The sequence below is a fragment of the Gekko japonicus genome, unplaced genomic scaffold, assembly GCF_001447785.1.
Source record: "Gekko japonicus isolate JY-2015 unplaced genomic scaffold, Gekko_japonicus_V1.1 scaffold2104, whole genome shotgun sequence".
Lineage (NCBI taxonomy): Eukaryota > Metazoa > Chordata > Lepidosauria > Squamata > Gekkonidae > Gekko > Gekko japonicus.
The window spans coordinates 195,628-211,974 of record NW_015170951.1 but is presented as its reverse complement, the minus strand read 5'-3'; the positions used below and the strand labels follow the sequence as shown (position 1 = coordinate 211,974).

At 50.8% G+C, this 16,347-nt stretch overlaps 1 protein-coding gene across 1 annotated transcript; it reads left to right on the top strand.

The window, feature by feature from the left end:
- The first annotated feature begins 211 nt into the window (after positions 1-211).
- Positions 212-10,375, top strand: MGST3 (microsomal glutathione S-transferase 3). The gene is made up of 5 exons (XM_015418899.1): positions 212-338; positions 6,035-6,108; positions 6,941-6,998; positions 8,803-8,875; positions 10,141-10,375. The coding sequence occupies exons 1-5, from the start codon at positions 222-224 to the stop codon at positions 10,248-10,250; spliced, it is 432 nt and encodes a 143-aa protein (XP_015274385.1). The 5' UTR covers positions 212-221; the 3' UTR covers positions 10,251-10,375.
- The last annotated feature ends 5,972 nt before the right edge of the window (positions 10,376-16,347 follow it).

Here is a 16,347-nt window from a genome sequence, read left to right as displayed (position 1 = left end):
AGATGGTAAGCCGCTCTGGGACTCCTTTGGGTAGTGAAGGGCAGGGTGTAAATCCAATCTCCTCCTCCCTCTTCTTGGATCCGTGGCCTCCCCGTCCCTTTTTACACTAGAGTATAAGGCAGTATCCTGTGAGCCATGTTTGTCTCTTGAATGTTTGGGGAGCCTCTTGTTCTCCTCCGCCTCGGACTGACAGATGGCTTTTATTTCCTCACAGTGTCAAGATGGTGGTGCTGTCCAAGGAATACGGCTATGTGGTCCTGACTGGTGCTGCCAGTTTTATTTTGGTAACGCACCTTGCAATCAATGTTGGGCGAGCACGCAAGAAGTATAATGTGGAGGTAAGTTGTGGATGCCCTGCCAGTTTTCCTACCCTTGTTGTTTTTTTAAAGAGATAGAAAACATAGTTTTTCATGACCTGAAAAGGCCAGTATCCTGGCCTCTGTCTATTGTGGAAACTGTTGTTGTTTGTAACGTTTCCTCTTTGTCCCAATCTACTCCTGAAACTGAATGTGGTGGCAGAATTCTGAGATCGTAAAACAGATGGCACCATTATAGGGTGGTGGATCACGTTTATGAATCCACTTCACTGTGACGCTCTGTAAGCCCTTTGTGGTCAGGGGCCTGCCTACCCGAGGGACCGCCTTTCCCCACAGGTTCCCCAGAGAGCACTGCGTCCAGGGCCGCAAAATCTCCTGGTTCCCCCAGGCCTTAAAGTGGCCAGGCTGGCTACGACCAGGACCAGGGCCTTTTCTGTGGCAGCCCCGTGCTGGTGGAAGGAGCTCCCCAAAGAAAGAAGCGGGGCCCTGTGGGATGCATGACAATCCCGCAGGGCCGGCAAGACGGAGCTCTTCCAGCAGGCAGTTGACTGAGGAGTCGCATTTAATCTAGCAGTCCATCAGCGACTTCAGAGCCTGCGCCCTGGAATGTAATCATTTGCATTGTGTATGTAGCACCTTATAAATGTTTTATGATTTTTAAATTTTAATCTGTTTTACCTGTTAATGTAAGCCGCCCTGAGCCTGCTTTTGGCAGGGAGGGCGGGGGTATAAATCTAATCAAGTAAATTAGAAAAGCAGCATAGTCAGGAGCAGATAGAATTAGGGTCTTTCTCCCTGGTGTGGCGGGGGGTGAGGGCCAGGGCTGTTCCTGGTAGGAAGGTTGTTACGCGTGTGAGGATGAGGAAAGGTATACTCCCTCGCATGCAGAAACGGTATACCCATCCACTCCATTCTGCTGCCAGTATAGGCAAGACCTTAATGCAAATCTGTGCAGTGATCGCTGCTGGAAGTCAGGCTTTGTGGTGGCACTAGAATCACATTACCCTGGAGCCTTCCTCCTCCCCCCCCCCCCCCCCAGTAGAATTAAAGAGACACCACAGTGCCCTTCTGGGAAGAGAGATTCTGACACACATTTTAATGCCTCCTCCAGGACTAAACCTTAATCTGAGTCTCCCCTCACCCCCAGAACCTTGCTTTTAGCTCTTATGTCTGCAGGAAAAGCGTGTTGGCAATTCAACATCAGTAATTTAGAAATGAGAAAGTTGGGCGGGTGGCCTGCTAAACCAGGGTGGTGTGGTGGATAGTGTCATTTCTGCAGTAGGGGAATTCCCCTCATTGACGTTTTTAAAATTGTGCATTACGTGAAAATGTCACATAACGTGCAGTTTTTAAAACATCAGTGTGGGGAATTTCACTGTTGTGGAAACTGTCCCTGTCTGGGAGGACGGTTCCGATCCCCTGCCTTCCATGCAAGCTTGGTGGGTGATCCGGGCCAGTCGCTGTCTCGTGGCTTAAGCCACTTCACAGGGTGGTGTTGGTTGCGAGGAGAGGACAATATTGTAAGCTGTTATTTGTCCCCACTGGGAAGAGAACAGGGTATACTTTTTTTAATGAGGTAGGGAAACGAATTTGTTAACTGGCACGGGGTGTAAGCTACTGGGAAAATCTTCTGGGTTGCTCCCGTGTGGTGTAGTGGTCAAGAGCGGCGGACCCTGATCTGGACAACTGGGTTTGATTCCCAACTGTTCCACTTGATGTCAGCTGGGTGACCTTGGGTCAGTCACAGTTCTCTCAGAGCTGTTCTCTCAAGAGCAGTTTCTGTCAGAGCTCTCTCAGCCCTGCCCACCTCACAGGTTGTCTGTTGTGGGGAGGGGGAAGGGAAAAGAGTTTGTAAGCCACTCTGAGACTCCGAGTGAAGGGCAAGGGGAATAAAATCCAACTCTTCTTCTTTTACCGGGGCTTTGGCAGGAGAACTTTCTTGCAGTACCACCAGAATGCTACCCAAAATCTATTGCCTCTCTGGGGATCCTCACTGGTGAAGCCCTGGTAATAAAAGCCCTGAGATGAACTAGGTCTGTATTTGGAACCTGGACGGGTTGGTTATCTGTCTGCCATTGGAGATTCCTTACTAGATATTGTGGTTACCTCTTGGTTGCTACAGCTCTTCCCTGCCCACAAGCTGTTGGGGTTGGGAGAGCATCCCCCTCCCCGTGAACGTGGACAGAGACATCATGTCTCCACCTGAGGGACCCCCCCCCCGCGCCACCCGCGGTTTAGCCACAGCAATTTGCACAGATTTTTTTCCTGCTGATGGCCAAACTGGATAGCTATAACAACTCAGTGAAACCTCCATGTTCAGAGGCAGTGCATCTCTGAATGCCATCTGCTGGAGTATGGGGGTGGGGAGGGGGGAAGAGACTGCCGTTGCCGCTGGCCTGTTTGTAAACTTCCCAGAGGGCTTGGAATTAGGATGTTTGACTAGATGACACAACCCCTCCCCCATATATCCCAGCAACACCAATTCTGCATGTGACTGGCCCTAATGTTGTAGCGTTGTGAGGAATTTGGGAGCAAATTGGGCTGTTGTAAACACTCCCTGTTGGCAGTAAGGACATGTTTGCAAATCCACAAGCCTGCCAAGGGTAGACCACTTCTGCCAGTGTAGTCCTTGGTTGCTGGCACTCTGTGCATGTCTCTGGGAGCAGCCAAGCCCTGGCCTGGAACTGGAGGGGGGGCGGGATGGGCTTCCGGGGGTGTCTTCTGGGAAACGAGGGCGGCTTTCTAAGGCAGTGCCGGCCTCCGGGCTGCAGCTGGGCCTCGGGCCAAAGGGTGTGTCTGTGGCTTCCATGCCTGTGAGTCAGACGCCTGCCTGACGGGTTTGAGCAGAACCAGCAGGGCAGAGTTCTCAAGCTGTGGGCCAGGCCGAGGAAAGGGTGGCGTGCCTCCGCTGCAAGGCGGGCCGGTCCGGGCTCCCCTCAGCTTCCCCGCGAGAAGCTTCCTCACACAGAGGCTGCCGTCCGTCACACACCGACTGAGTCGTCCACTTTCAGCCCACTTCCCAACTGGACTCTTACGGTGTGAACGGGCAGAATCCAGTGGGACAGCGCACTGAAAGTGGATTACTTAGTGTGTAAGAGACCGCAGCCGCCAGGGTGTGGCAAATAAGCGTCCCGGCTAAATTCACCATGACTGATGAACCGAAGTGAAGGGGTCCTTGTGGGACACGGTCTTCTTTTTAGGGTCCTTGTGGGACACGTCTTCTTTTTCGGGTCTGGAGGGTTTAGGCTTCTGTTTCCCCCTGCAGGGCGATGTGTGCGCCTCCTTTGGGATGGTGAGGGAAGACTCCCTCCTCAAGCTGTGTTCAGGGCGCCATGAGGGTTCCTGGCGCTCTCAGCCTCTCCTCAAAGAGGCACCTCCTGCGCCTGTGGCAGGGTGGGCAAGCGTCTTTTCTCGTGTACAAATCGGGCAAGGCAGAGGTCAAAGGCGGAAGGTCAGCAGGAGGCTGCAGACCTGGCTGATCACAGGCCAGCCGGCACTCTTCAGATGATTAAATGAGAGGACGAAATTTGCATTTGCTAATTTACGTTCCGGGATGCAGACTGACACACCACTACTATAAATTAAATAGAAATACGGCTCATCCTACGGCCATCTCTATCTCTGTAGGATAGTGAGAGCCAGTGTGGCGTAGTGGAAAGAGGGGGGGGACCCTGGGTGACCTGGGTTCAAATGCACACTTGTACCGTGGAAGGTTACTGGTTGACTTTGGGCCTATTGCAGACTCTCAGCCTGGCCTGCCTCACAGGGCTGTTGCTGTGTGAAAATGGAGGAGGGGCTAAAAGCCGCTTTGAGTCCACACTGGGGAGAAAAGCAGTATATAAGTAAAAACAAATGCCTTCTATCCATGGATTGATTGTTGATGGGGAAACTTCTAAAGGCCCTTCCTGCTCTCTTTTGTCTAGTTCACTTCAGCCTGGTTCCCTTGAAAAGCTCTCCCTCTAACTGCAGGGAATTCTGGGTCCTCTGTGGATCCTTGGGAGTAAACGGCTATTTCAGTCAGTTTTGTTGGACAGAAGCAGAATCGGGACATTTTAGAAGTTCTAGAGGGCAGACCTCCCCCAAAAGGGGAAGGAAAGAAAGAAAGAAAGAGGAGCGGCCTCTGAAAAAAAGGAGACATTTGGCTGCCATACGTGACGTGGAGTGAGAAAGCAACTAGTTGAGACTTGGGGGCAATCATGCTTGATAAAGGGAAGGGATCCCGGAATGGTGGGGGATGTGTGCACCTTTCCGCTAAGGATGCCAAAATGCCTTCCTTATAGTAGAGTTAATAAGCAGCGTGGATTTACACTCAGGAATTTCCTGCCTTCACAGCAGGGAAGTAGACAAGATGTTTCTGTACTGTAATGTAATCTAGACCAAAATTTCAGCCAGTTCACAAGCTCTTTTTGAAGACCATTTGGTCCCAGCAAAGAAGGCTTTTGTGAGCCTTGTATAGTATGCTGGCTCTTTGTCAGTATATTCTTGGGGTATTCAGTACTAAGAATGGGTATGCACTGCATTTTTGTGGTTCAGTTCGTAGTTTGTGGGTGAACCATGAACTGATACATTGGTTCGTGAACCCAACCAGTTTGTATTGATTTGTGACTTCTGGTTTCTGCTCCCCATTGCTTTTTGCAGGGAGCGGAAAGCAGGGGTTTAAATGGTTTGGAGTCATTTAAACCAAACAGCTGAGTGGCGGGGAGCAGAAAGCAGGGATTTAAATGGTTCCAAGCCATTTAAACCCCTGCTTTCTGCTCCCCAACTTTCAGCTTTTTTTTTTGTGAAGATGAGAAAGCAGGGTAATAACACCTGCTTTCTTTCTCTTCATAACTGCCACAGACTGCCGTATAATTCATGGACGTTTGTGGTGTCTCTTCAGTTTGTGAACATTACTTTGCAAACCACAAACCGGCCAAAATTCGTGACAGGTTCGTGAGCACCTTGCCTGTCCCTATTCAGTGCAGCTTGTGGCTTGATCTTCATTTGGGAAGGGCTGTGACTCTGTGGTGGAACACTTGCTCTGTGTGCGGAAGGTCCCAGGTTCAATCCCTGACATCTCCAGTTTAAAGAAGAATCAGGTCGCAGCTGATATGAAAGATCTCCCTCTGAGACTGCGGAGGGCCAGTCAGAGGTGGCAATACTGTGATAGACCCATGATCTGTCTCGACATAAAGCAGCTTTTTTGTGTTCATGTGAACATGCATCCATCTTAAGTCTTAAACCCTCACCCTAACCTTTGCCATGCAACTGCATTTCAGGCTTTGCTCTCTTGGAGGAAACAGCATGAAATCCCCCCCCCCCCGGTCCAGGAATAAATGTAACCGTTATTTGGAAAGTACACACCTGTAACTGTAATGTATATTATAATTGTTTTCTTCAAGGATATGTTCCTAAGGTCTGTATACCAGGGAGCCAGTGGTGGCCACGTTCCCATGAGGAATAAAATGGCCTCCCCACTAGTGATGTGTGAAGCCTTCCTTCGTCTCCTCCAGCTTCACCACCATCCCCACCGAATAGGGCCCTCAAGTCTCAGCCCACTTAGGGTGCCCCCTCCTCAAGGGGCTTTCAAAGCGAAAGGCGTCCGGAGGCATCTTGCCCTCGCCTGCCTCTGCGTAGCGACCCTGGACTTCCTTGGTGGTCTCCCACCCAAACACGCGCCAGGGCCAACCAAATCAGGAAGGGGCCACCTACTAACGGTGACTCCTCTCCCTCCACAGTACCCAGTCATGTACAGCACGGACCCTGAAAATGGACATATCTTCAACTGTATCCAGAGAGCGCATCAGAACACGTGAGTGATCGTCGCTGTCATTAACTAGTAATGATTTGGTGTCAGTGGGGATGTGGTTCAGTTCTGACTTGCTGCGTTGTCCATGAGAAGGGAACCGGGAATCGCTGACGAACAGTTGTCAGCCCTCCATGATGATAAATATTTTCTCTGCTGGGTACATTTAGTGATGGGCAAACTCCCCATGATTCAATTGGAACTGATTTTGGGAAACTACATGTGTACAGTTTGATGTAGTGGTTAAGAGTGCAGACTCTAATCTGGGAGAACCAGGCTTGATTCCCCACTTCGCCACATGCAGCCAGCTGGGTGACCTTGGGCCAGTCACAGTTCTCTCAGAGCTGTTCTCTCAAGAGCAGTCCTCTCAGAGCTCTCTCAGCCCCACCTGCCTCACAGGGTGTCTGTTGTGGGGAGGGGAAGGGAAAGGAGATTGTAAGCCGCTCTGAGACTCCAAGGGAAGGGCAGGGTATAAATCCAATCTCCTCTTCTCTACATTTGCCCCTAAATTGTAGGGGGAAATGCTATAAAGAATTCCTATAAAAGCAATACATTGTGAAGAACTACTTAATAGAAGAATTGATACTCCCTCACCATGCCTAGAAGCTTATCTGGAGGGCTTTAATGGGGCCATTTGTGTCCGTCTTTGCTAGCACACAAGTTTTTTCAAGTTCAGGGAAATCAGAAGCTCTGCTTCCCACTCCCTTGGATAATTTTGTGGTTCAGAGCGATGTCTAGGTTTGAGCAGGGTGGTGTGCGGGAATCAGGAGGGTGGCGGCTGTGATTCTAGATTTACAGCATTCCAGGTCTTTGCAAACATGTCTGTCTGTGTTTCCAGGCTGGAAGTATACCCCTCTGTCCTGTTCTTTCTTGCCACAGGTGGCGCCTACTACCCAGTAAGTACAAAGCTGTGGCCAGCTTTAATGCCGCTTGTTCAGATAGGAGGCCGTATCTTTTCTTGGTTCAATACTGCTTGCTGTCAGGAAAACCAGTATGGGGCTGCAGAACCCTAGGCAACTGGTTCCCCCACACCCTCCCACTTTTTCTTAGTCAAGCTTTCATAGCAGTTCCCCGTATCCTAGGATTCCACCTGCTTGTAGAATCTGGTGTCCAACAGCCTTGTTGAACCTGTGGGCACTTCTAGAACTTCTGTGAATAGAAGAGCGTCACGCTCGGGAAGGAAGAACCTCCTGGGGGTGGTCCCGGGCCGGGAGAGATCCGGCTGTCCTCCACCAGGGCCAGGGCTTTTTCGGCCCTGGCCCCTCCCTGGGGTGGAACTCTCTGCCGGAGACCACCCCTGCCCTGTGGGATTTGTCACCTTTCTGCAGGGCACGTAAGGCAGAGATATTCCGCAAGGCATTCAGTTGGGGACAGCAACGGGACAGCACGTAATCTGGCCCTCTCGTACCCTCCATTCTCCACAACCAGGCTTGTGGAAGCTGAATTATTTCCTGCCATCTTGGAAGTGGATTGTTTTATTTGTTGATATATGTCTTATGTATTGTTAATTGTTGGTTTTGACTTAATTTATTTATTGTATACACCTTCGTTGTAAACTGCCCTGAGCCCTGCTTGCGAGGAAGGGCGGCCTAAAAAATCCAATGAAAGTTCACATCAGCTGGAAGTTCACATCAATGTCAGTCTGCATAACTCAGTTTTCTACAAGCCTCTGAAAAACCAGTAATTCAGGGGCCTTCCTGGCATGCTCAGGAAGGCGTTCCACTGCATAAGACCCATTCCACAGAGAGATCTGGAACTGGCAGATGCTGCTCTAACTTCTGTGCCAGATGGATGCTATCATAAGCCTTGACTGCAGAGTGGAGGTGTCCCAGTGGAGCATAACGTGGGGACTGCATGGGGCTGGCCCCGTCCCTTCAGAGCTGGCCTGCTTGCATTGGTTTGGGTCACAGTCCTCTGTGAGGGATGGATCCTGCATAAGAGGCACTGATGGGATAAGTTTTGGCACGCAGAACCCCCCTTCTCACCTTGGGCCAGACATATATCTACGGGGAAGTGCTGACATTTCCCATGGCCTCCCACGACCTTCCCAGAGTGAGGCTATCATATCAGCACGGGGGAAGGATAAGTTAGCAAGCAGCTTTGGCTGGACTGGCCCTGTCTGTGCTGCAGATGCCCATCCCTCAGGTTGTGCTGATTTGGGGCCATCAGGAGTCCCCCGTTGGGTCAACTCCGATCTGTTTCCTTTGCCATTCTGGTCCTTTTCAGATGTTACTGGGGGGGGGGGGGGGGGGTTATCGAGCTGAGGACACCAGTAGTTGCACTCTACCTGCCATCCTTCTGATAGGTGCAATGGTTAGTTAGTCTGACACCTTTTCAGGTGTGGTGCGTCCCAGGGTAGGTGCAGCATGTCATGTGGGTATTGGGAAGATTGTAGACAATGCACACTCTTGATATGCATGGCTGGTCGGCTCTGGATACAGGTCACTATAAAGTCTGAAAAGGCCTTCTCATGATGCTGAGCTAACCAAAATGTGGTGTTTAGCCCTTTTCCCCTCCAGTACAACATTTTGAACCCTCCTGTAATACTGGGCATGTACTCCAGTGGGGCTTGACTGCCAGGCCACAGGTCACCTCTGTGGACAACCTCAGGGCTGACATCGGGATAATTAGAATGGGGGGGGGTTGCCGACCCCACTTCTCCCCATGAGCACTCATGGTTGCTGTTTTCCTCCTCCCCAGCGTGTCGCTGCGGGGCTGGGTGCCGCGTGGATCATTGGGAGACTGCTCTTTGCCCACGGCTACTACACAGGAGGTGAGTCTTTCCGTGGGAGCGACAATCAGCCGCTGCTTCCAGGCAACTAATTCCCTTGGTTCCAGCTTGTTTTTGAACTCCACTTCCTGGTCCTTTTCTGTGTTATATGCAAGGGCTATGCAGCACAGCAACCAAATGGAGATGTGTGGGGTAGCCCTTATTTGTAAGGTAAAGGTAAAGGTTCCCTTGCTAGAAAGCCAGTCGAATCCGACTCTAGGGTTGCGGTGCTCATCTCCGTTTGAAAGCTGAAGACATTTCCGTGGTCATGTGGCTGGCATTTCCGTGGTCATGCGGCTGGCATGACTAAACACCAAGGCACACGGAACGCTGTTACCTTCTCACCGAAGTGGTACCTATTTATCTACTTGCAATTTCTTGCTTTCAAACAGCTAGGTTGGCAGGAGCTGGAACTAGAGATGGGAGCTCACTCCATTATGCGGCACACTCGGGTCTCGAACTGCTGAACTACCGATCTTCCACAGCCTGCAGTTCAGCGTCTTATTTGTACTCCTCTCTTAAATGAACCCTTCTAGATAAAAATTGCAAAAAGGGAAATTCTAACAGGGTTTTATCTGGTTTCTTTTCCAAGAGCCCTTGGCAGTACCTACTAATGAAGCTTGAGTGGCCAGAGAGTAAAGTGGGAGGGGCAATAGCTCAGTGGTAAACCATCTGCCATGCAATCGTGATGTCCCACGTTCAGTCTCTGGCATTTCCAGCTACAGTGATCCAGTAGTAGGTGACAGGCCAGACCTAGAGATGTGCGATTGTCAGAAGAAAATAAAAAGGTTTCAGTTTTGTTTTTGCATGTGGGTGGGTATTCTGTTTGTAATAATTGTTTGGATACACTATATTTTTAATATGCTAGTTGTGATAATTTCATGCCAAGTAAAAATGTCCATAGTCATATTTTATGTTCCTAAAGTAATAGAATGACTTTCAATCTAGAAAAGACAAAATAAATGCTAATGTAGCATTTTTTTCAATTTTTCCAAAAATTTCAATTTTTCCCTGGGAAAAAATTGGGTTTTTTTCCGAGCTTCAAAATTTCCGGAAATTTTACATCTCTAGCCAGACCTCTGCCAGTCAGAGTAGACAATACTGATGTTGTTAGACCAAGGGTCTGACTCAGCAGGCAGCTTCCCGTGTAAAGAAGTAGAAAATGCTGCTGGTTTATCTTGATTTTTAATTGTTTTTATACATCGGTGTATAAAACCTTCCCAGCAAACAAAATGTGAGCCCTCCTGTTTTTCTTCTTCTTCTTGCAGATCCCAAAAAGCGGAACCGAGGGGCCATTGGCTCATTTGCCCTCCTGGGCTTGGCAGGGACTTCCCTGTATGCGGCTCTGCAACACCTTGGCTGGACCAACCGTGTCTAGACCGCCTTTTGCCACTCCAGCAGCTCCCTAAGACGTTTCTTGGGCTTGGAGTCCTTCAAGACTGAAATTCACTTCTGAAGTGACTTTTGTAAAATATATATATATAAATAAAAAAACAAAATGAATGGCTGTTGGTGGTTCTGCTTTCCTTGCCGCAACTTGTTTGCCGGTGCGTTCGTGGCTCCTGGTGCCAGCCCTTTCCTGCCGCAAAGAGTTCCAGCCCCTCTCCCTGGCCAGAACTCCGAGACACAGCCATGGCCTAGCAACCTCTATTCCATTCCATCCCCCTGGACCCGGAAGAGCAACGTGGGGCACTGATCGCATTCCTCCAGGGCTCTTTTGAGCCACTCGACTGCTTTCTCCACCTGAGCCCTCCTCCGCTTACTGACGTGCAGGAGAAGGCATCGCAAAACGTTGGAGCGGTTCCTCTCGCAATCTTTAACTGGGAGGAAGCAGGAGGTATAAATCCAGGATGGTTCAGGTTTTGTTGCTCTGCAGTTAACCTGTTGTAGCTTATTAACCAGCTATGGCCCTTCACCCGGAATCCAGCTGGCGCCTTTCCCCCGGCCGAGCCATCAGCGACGGCTGCTCCATTTGGCCTGTGCCCTGATTGTGCCAGGCTTTGGATTCAGCCCTCGCTTGCTGCCAAAGGACACAGCCCACCTCCTCCAGCAGCCGGCATGTGGAATCCAACAGGGACCCTGTGCTTGTTGTTCTCGGGCTGTCAGGGAGGCTGTCCCTCTCGCTCAGTTTCTAGACAATGAAGCCTCACAGCCACTCCGCCACGACCAAAGGGCAACATCCAGGGGGGAGGAAGCCCCGCTGTCCCTCGGGGGCACAGGGCCGTAGACGTTGTTCCAAGGCAGAGGTCAGGTGGCTTCCGAGCCAGCCAAGGCTGTTTGTCCATTACCCTCCTTCTGCACGCAGCCTCCGTTGCTAAAGGGTCAGGCTGAGTTTCCATAGCATTGCCGGCAGTCCTATGCCTTAAGACAGCTGCCGTCTCACTCCCCCCCCCCCCCCCCGGCTCATAGCTCCGTGTGTTCTGGGGCAGCCCTTTGGGTGTTTGTACCCACCACCACAGAAGACATGGTTTGAAATTTGCTTAGAAAAGTGTTTCCATGGGAAAAGGCCAGAGAGGTGCCGTCCATGGGCTTGGGAGCTGCGTGGAAGGCGTGCAGTGGAGTGCGGGGGTGAGGCTCAGATGGGCGGTGTGATCCGAAACAGAGCTACGCTCAACTGAGCCCCCAGAGGTCAGTGGGCTCAAAGGTGCAACTCATTCACCCACTTACACCTACGCCACCATGTTGCAAAGTCCTAAGATATTTCTGCTGTTTTTAAAATCGGAGCTGGATATTGTTGCCAACCTCCAGGTGGGGCCTGGATGTCTCCTGCTGTTACAATTGATCTCCAGATGGCAGGGATCAGTTCCCCTGAGAAAATGGCTGCTCTAGAGGGTGGAGTCCAAGGCTCCCTCTAAGCTGTAAACAAAAATTCTACTTGGTGAGCTCCTGACATTAAAGTTGTGAGTGATTTGGCTACTGCATAAATTAGCTTGCTCTGGAGCCCCATCCTTCCTGAGCTAAGACAGACCATATTGAGGCAGACTCAACATGGGTTCTGTAAGGGAAGATCTTGTCTCACTAACCTGTTAATGTTCTTTGAGGGGGTGAACAAACATGTGGACAAGGGGGATCCAATAGATATTGTTTACCTTGACTTCCAGAAAGCTTTTGATAAAGTTCCTCATCAAAGGCTCCTAAGCAAGCTCAAAAATCATGGGATAAAAGGACAAGTCCTTTTATGGATCAAAAACTGGCTAATTAATAGAAAACAGAGTGAGTATAAATGGGCAGTTCTCCCAGTGGAGGGGGGTAAGCAGTGGGGTACCACAGGGATCAGTACTTGGTCCACTGCTTTTTAACTTGTTCATTAATGATTTGGAGTTGGGAGTAAGGAGTGAAGTGGCTAAATTTGCGGATGATACGAAGTTGTTCAGGGTGGTGAAAACCAGTGAGGATTGTGAGGCACTCCAAAGGGATCTGTCAAAGATGGGCGAGTGGGCGTCAACATGGCAAATGGGGTTCAATGTGGCCAAGTGCAAGGTGATGCACATTGGAGCCAAAAATCCTAACTATAAATACACGTTGATGGGGTCTGAACTGGCAGAGACAGATCAAGAGAGAGATCTTGGAGTTGTAGTAGATAACTCACTGAAAATGTCGAGACAGTGTGTGACTGCAATAAAGAAGGCCAATGCTATGCTGGGGATTATTAGGAAGGGTATTGAAAACAGATCAGCCAATATAATAATGCCCCTATATAAATCAATGGTGAGACCTCATTTGGAATACTGTGTGCAGTTCTGGTCACCACACCTTAAAAAGGATATTATAGCTTTGGAAAAAGTGCAGAAAAGAGCAACTCGAATGATAAAAGGGTTGGAACACTTTCCCTATGAGGAACGGTTAAGGCGCTTAGGGCTCTTTAGCTTGGAGAAACGACGACTGAGGGGTGACATGATTGAGGTTTATAAGATTATGCATGGGAAAGAGCAGGTAGAGAAAGAGGTACTTTTCTCCCTTTCTCACAATACAAGAACCCGTGGGCACTCCATGAAATTGCTGAGCGGTCGGGTTAGAACGGATAAGAGGAAGTACTTCTTCACCCAAAGAGTGATTAACACTTGGAATTCACTGCCACAGGAAGTGGTGGCGGCTACAAGCATGGACGGCTTCAAGAGGGAATTAGATAAGCATATGGAGCAGAGGTCCATCAGTGGCTATTAGCCACAAGGTATAGATAGGGACTCTGGGGCAAGTGATGCTCTGTCATCTTGGTGCTTGGGGGGGGTCAACAGTGGGAGGGCTTCTAATGTCCTGGCCCCACTGGTGGACCTCCTGATGGCACTGGTATTTCTGGCCACTGTGGGATACAGAGTGTTGGACTGGATGGGCCTTTGGCCTGATCCAACATTGGCATCTCTTATGTGTGAGCCAGGGGCTAAAAAACTGTGAGCTGGCTCACACTATCTTAGCGTAGAGGGAACCCTGGTGGAGTCTGTGGCCTTGTACCCTGCCGAGGTACCTCCCCTCCCCAAACCCCACGTCCCCCAGCCTCCCCCCCACCTCTAAGGTGTTTCTCCAGCCAGAGCGGGCAACCCTGGAGGTGGAACAGGCCCCACCCCCTGCAGTGCGCAAACAAAGAGATCCCACACCAGATCCTTTGGTTACTGCTGTGCAACCGAAAGGACAGAGATGTATGAGAGCGCCAGAGTTGCCTTGCCCTTCACGTGCGGGTCCAAGCGGATCGTCTCCCCCCCACACACCCCGCCTGCCCATGAACGGTTGTCTATTCACTACCTGCATTCAAAAAATGGAACTTAGACTGCAAAAGTAGACTGGGGGGGTGTTTCTTAGTGGTAACACTGGCAAGAGAGGGAGAATCCGTGTGCTTAGGCTTGTTCAACTTCTGCTTCAAATTTAGAAAATGTGCCCCCGCCCCATTTTAATGCTAAAAGGGGGGCCGAATGGGTATGTTTGAACGGAATGCAGTGGGGGCTGTTCCCTGAGTGACTTTAAGTAAACAGCAGATGGGAGGGGGCCTTGGGGAGGGAAGATCCGATCTGATGTTGGGAGGCCAGTCGGACTTCACCCCGGATGACCTCCACCGGGCCTTACAGGCGGTGGCTGGTTGGCTCAGACTGAGTCGGCTGAAGCTAAATCTGGCAAAGACGGGGGCTGGGGCTCCCTCTCCCGACCTTCGACGGGGCGCCTCTGGTGCCAGCATCGGACATTAGGAGTTTGGGAGTGCGCCTGGACTCCTCCTTAAGGATGGAAGCCCAGGTGGCAGCCACTGCCAGGTCGGCCTTTTACCACTTTCGGCTGACTCAGGAGTTGGTTCCCTTCCTTGACCGTGATGACCTGGCCACAGTGATCCATGCGACGGTCACCTTGAGATTGGACTACCGTAACACTCTCTACATGGGGCTGCCTTTGTCGCAAATCCGGAAGCTGCAGCTAGTGCAGAATGCAGCAGCCAGGCTGTTGATGGGCCTCTCCAGGCGGGAGCACATCTGGCCTGTGCTGAAAGCGCTGCACTGGCTGCCAATGGCATACCGAATCCGCTTCAAAGTGCTGGTTCTTACCTTTAAAGCCAGTTTGGTGTAGTGGTTAAGTGCACGGACTCTAATCTGGGAGAACCGGGTTTGATTCCCCGCTCCTCCACTTGCACCTGCTGATGTGACCTTCGGTCAGTCACAAGCTCTGGCACAGCTGTCCTTGAAAAAGAGCAGTTTGTGTCAGAGTTCTCTCAGCCCCACCCACCTCACAGGGTGTCTGTTGTGGGGAGGGGAAGGGAAAGGATTTTGTAAGCCGCTCTCAGACTCCCAAGTGAAGGGCGGGGTATAAATCCAATCTCTTCTTCTTCTTCTATATGGCCAGAGTCCGGCTTACCTAAGGGACCGCCTTTCCCCGCATGTTCTCCCAAGGGCACTACGGTCGGGGAGTCAAAATCTCCTGGATATCCCAGGCCCCAGCACCATCAAACTTGCTGTGGCCAGGGCCAGGGCGTTCTTGGTGGCGGCTCCTACCTAGTGGAACGAGCTTTCAGAGGAGATCCGGGCCCTGCGGGACCTTGCACAGTTCTGCAGGGCCTGCAAGATGGAGCTCTTCCGCCAGGCTTTTGAGTAGGAGCTGCCGCCGCCACTATACCATCATTGCTACCCCCCATTATCGCACCTCGACCACCAATTGTGTGGATATTAAATGGGGTGCAAGATGTCCCTGGATGAAGATGGGATGGTTGTGCCGCTAGGAGCTGTTGGCCTGGAATTAATCACTTTTACCAGACCCCCATCTTGCAACTACTGATTCTGTGACCTCTAGCGCACCGACACTTTAGTGTTTTGTATTGTATTGTTTTATTCTGTTTTTATCTATTTTAACTTTGGCACTCGTGCCTCTTTGTTAGCTGCCCTGAGCCTTTGGGGATGGCGGGATATAAATCCAATAAATAAATAAATAAGATTTATTTATTTATGCTTTCGACTTGTATCCTGCTCGAACCCCGAGGGGTCTCTGAGCGGCTTACAGAATTTCATTTATCTCTATCTATGGCCACATTGTCAGGGGTGGGGACTGCCCTACCGGCACCCAATGGTGGGACTCGCTGTTCTTCGCCTCGGCCCGGCTCTTCTTCTTCTTCCAGTGGACTTCGGAGTTGGCTGTTTTTTCCGGTGGGCCCATCTGGCGCATGGTTCGCATCAGCCTGGCCCCGGCTATGTAGTACTAGGGTTGCCAAGTCGTTTTCACCCCGCGGCGGGGGGCTCCCAGACGGCGTCTGTTGCATAGTTTTCCCCTCAGATGGCTGTGGCCCCGCTCCCAGCGTGCCCGGTGTCAGCACGTCACCTCCGGGTGCCCTGGGGGGACTTGGCAGCCCTATGTAGTACTCTGAAGCCTTTAACTCTTTCCACAATAGTAATGGGTGTGTACTTTCTATTAGCCATGGGGGGGGGGGGATGCAGTTTGTCTCCCCACCATGGAAATTATCTAGTGAGGAAATGGCAGAGGGTTCCGTTAACCCCACTCCTAATCTAACCTTGCCAAAAATTAATCTAAAAATTCATAAAACCATCATCTGCTTTGATATCATATCCCGCTTTCCTAGGAGAGTTGTTGTTGTTCAGTCGCACAGTCGAGTCCGACTCTCCGCGACCCCACGGACCAGATCACGCCAGGCCTTCCGGTCTTCCGCCGTCCTCTGGAGTTTGCTCAATTTCACGTTCCTGTCTATGACACTGTCCAGCCACCTCATCCTTTGCCGTCCCCGTCTTCTTCTTTGACCTTCGATCTTTCCCAGCATCCTAGGAGAGTGTTCATTTTCAAATGGCTGTTTTAAGAGCCCTTGGAGATAAATGGCAGGAGGCTAAAGGTGGCCACAGATGTGTGTAAGCGCCGCCCTTATGTCCCAGTTCTGCAAGAGGTGGGCTTATGTAGAGATCATTCAGAATTCCGCCAGGCATCCACACAGGCCTGGCCGTCCGCATGAGCCGCCGGTTCCTCTTCAGACTGGCTCCAACATTCAGGGTCAGTCGTGGGGG

Coding starts and splice junctions, on each gene's coding strand:
- MGST3 (XM_015418899.1), top strand. CDS start 222: ATGGTGGTGCTGTCCAAGGAATACGGCTATGTGGTCCTGACTGGTGCT. Junction 339..6,034: donor GCAAGAAGTATAATGTGGAG/GTAAGTTGTGGA, acceptor CTCCCTCCACAG/TACCCAGTCATGTACAGCAC. Junction 6,999..8,802: donor CAGGTGGCGCCTACTACCCA/GTAAGTACAAAG, acceptor CCTCCTCCCCAG/CGTGTCGCTGCGGGGCTGGG.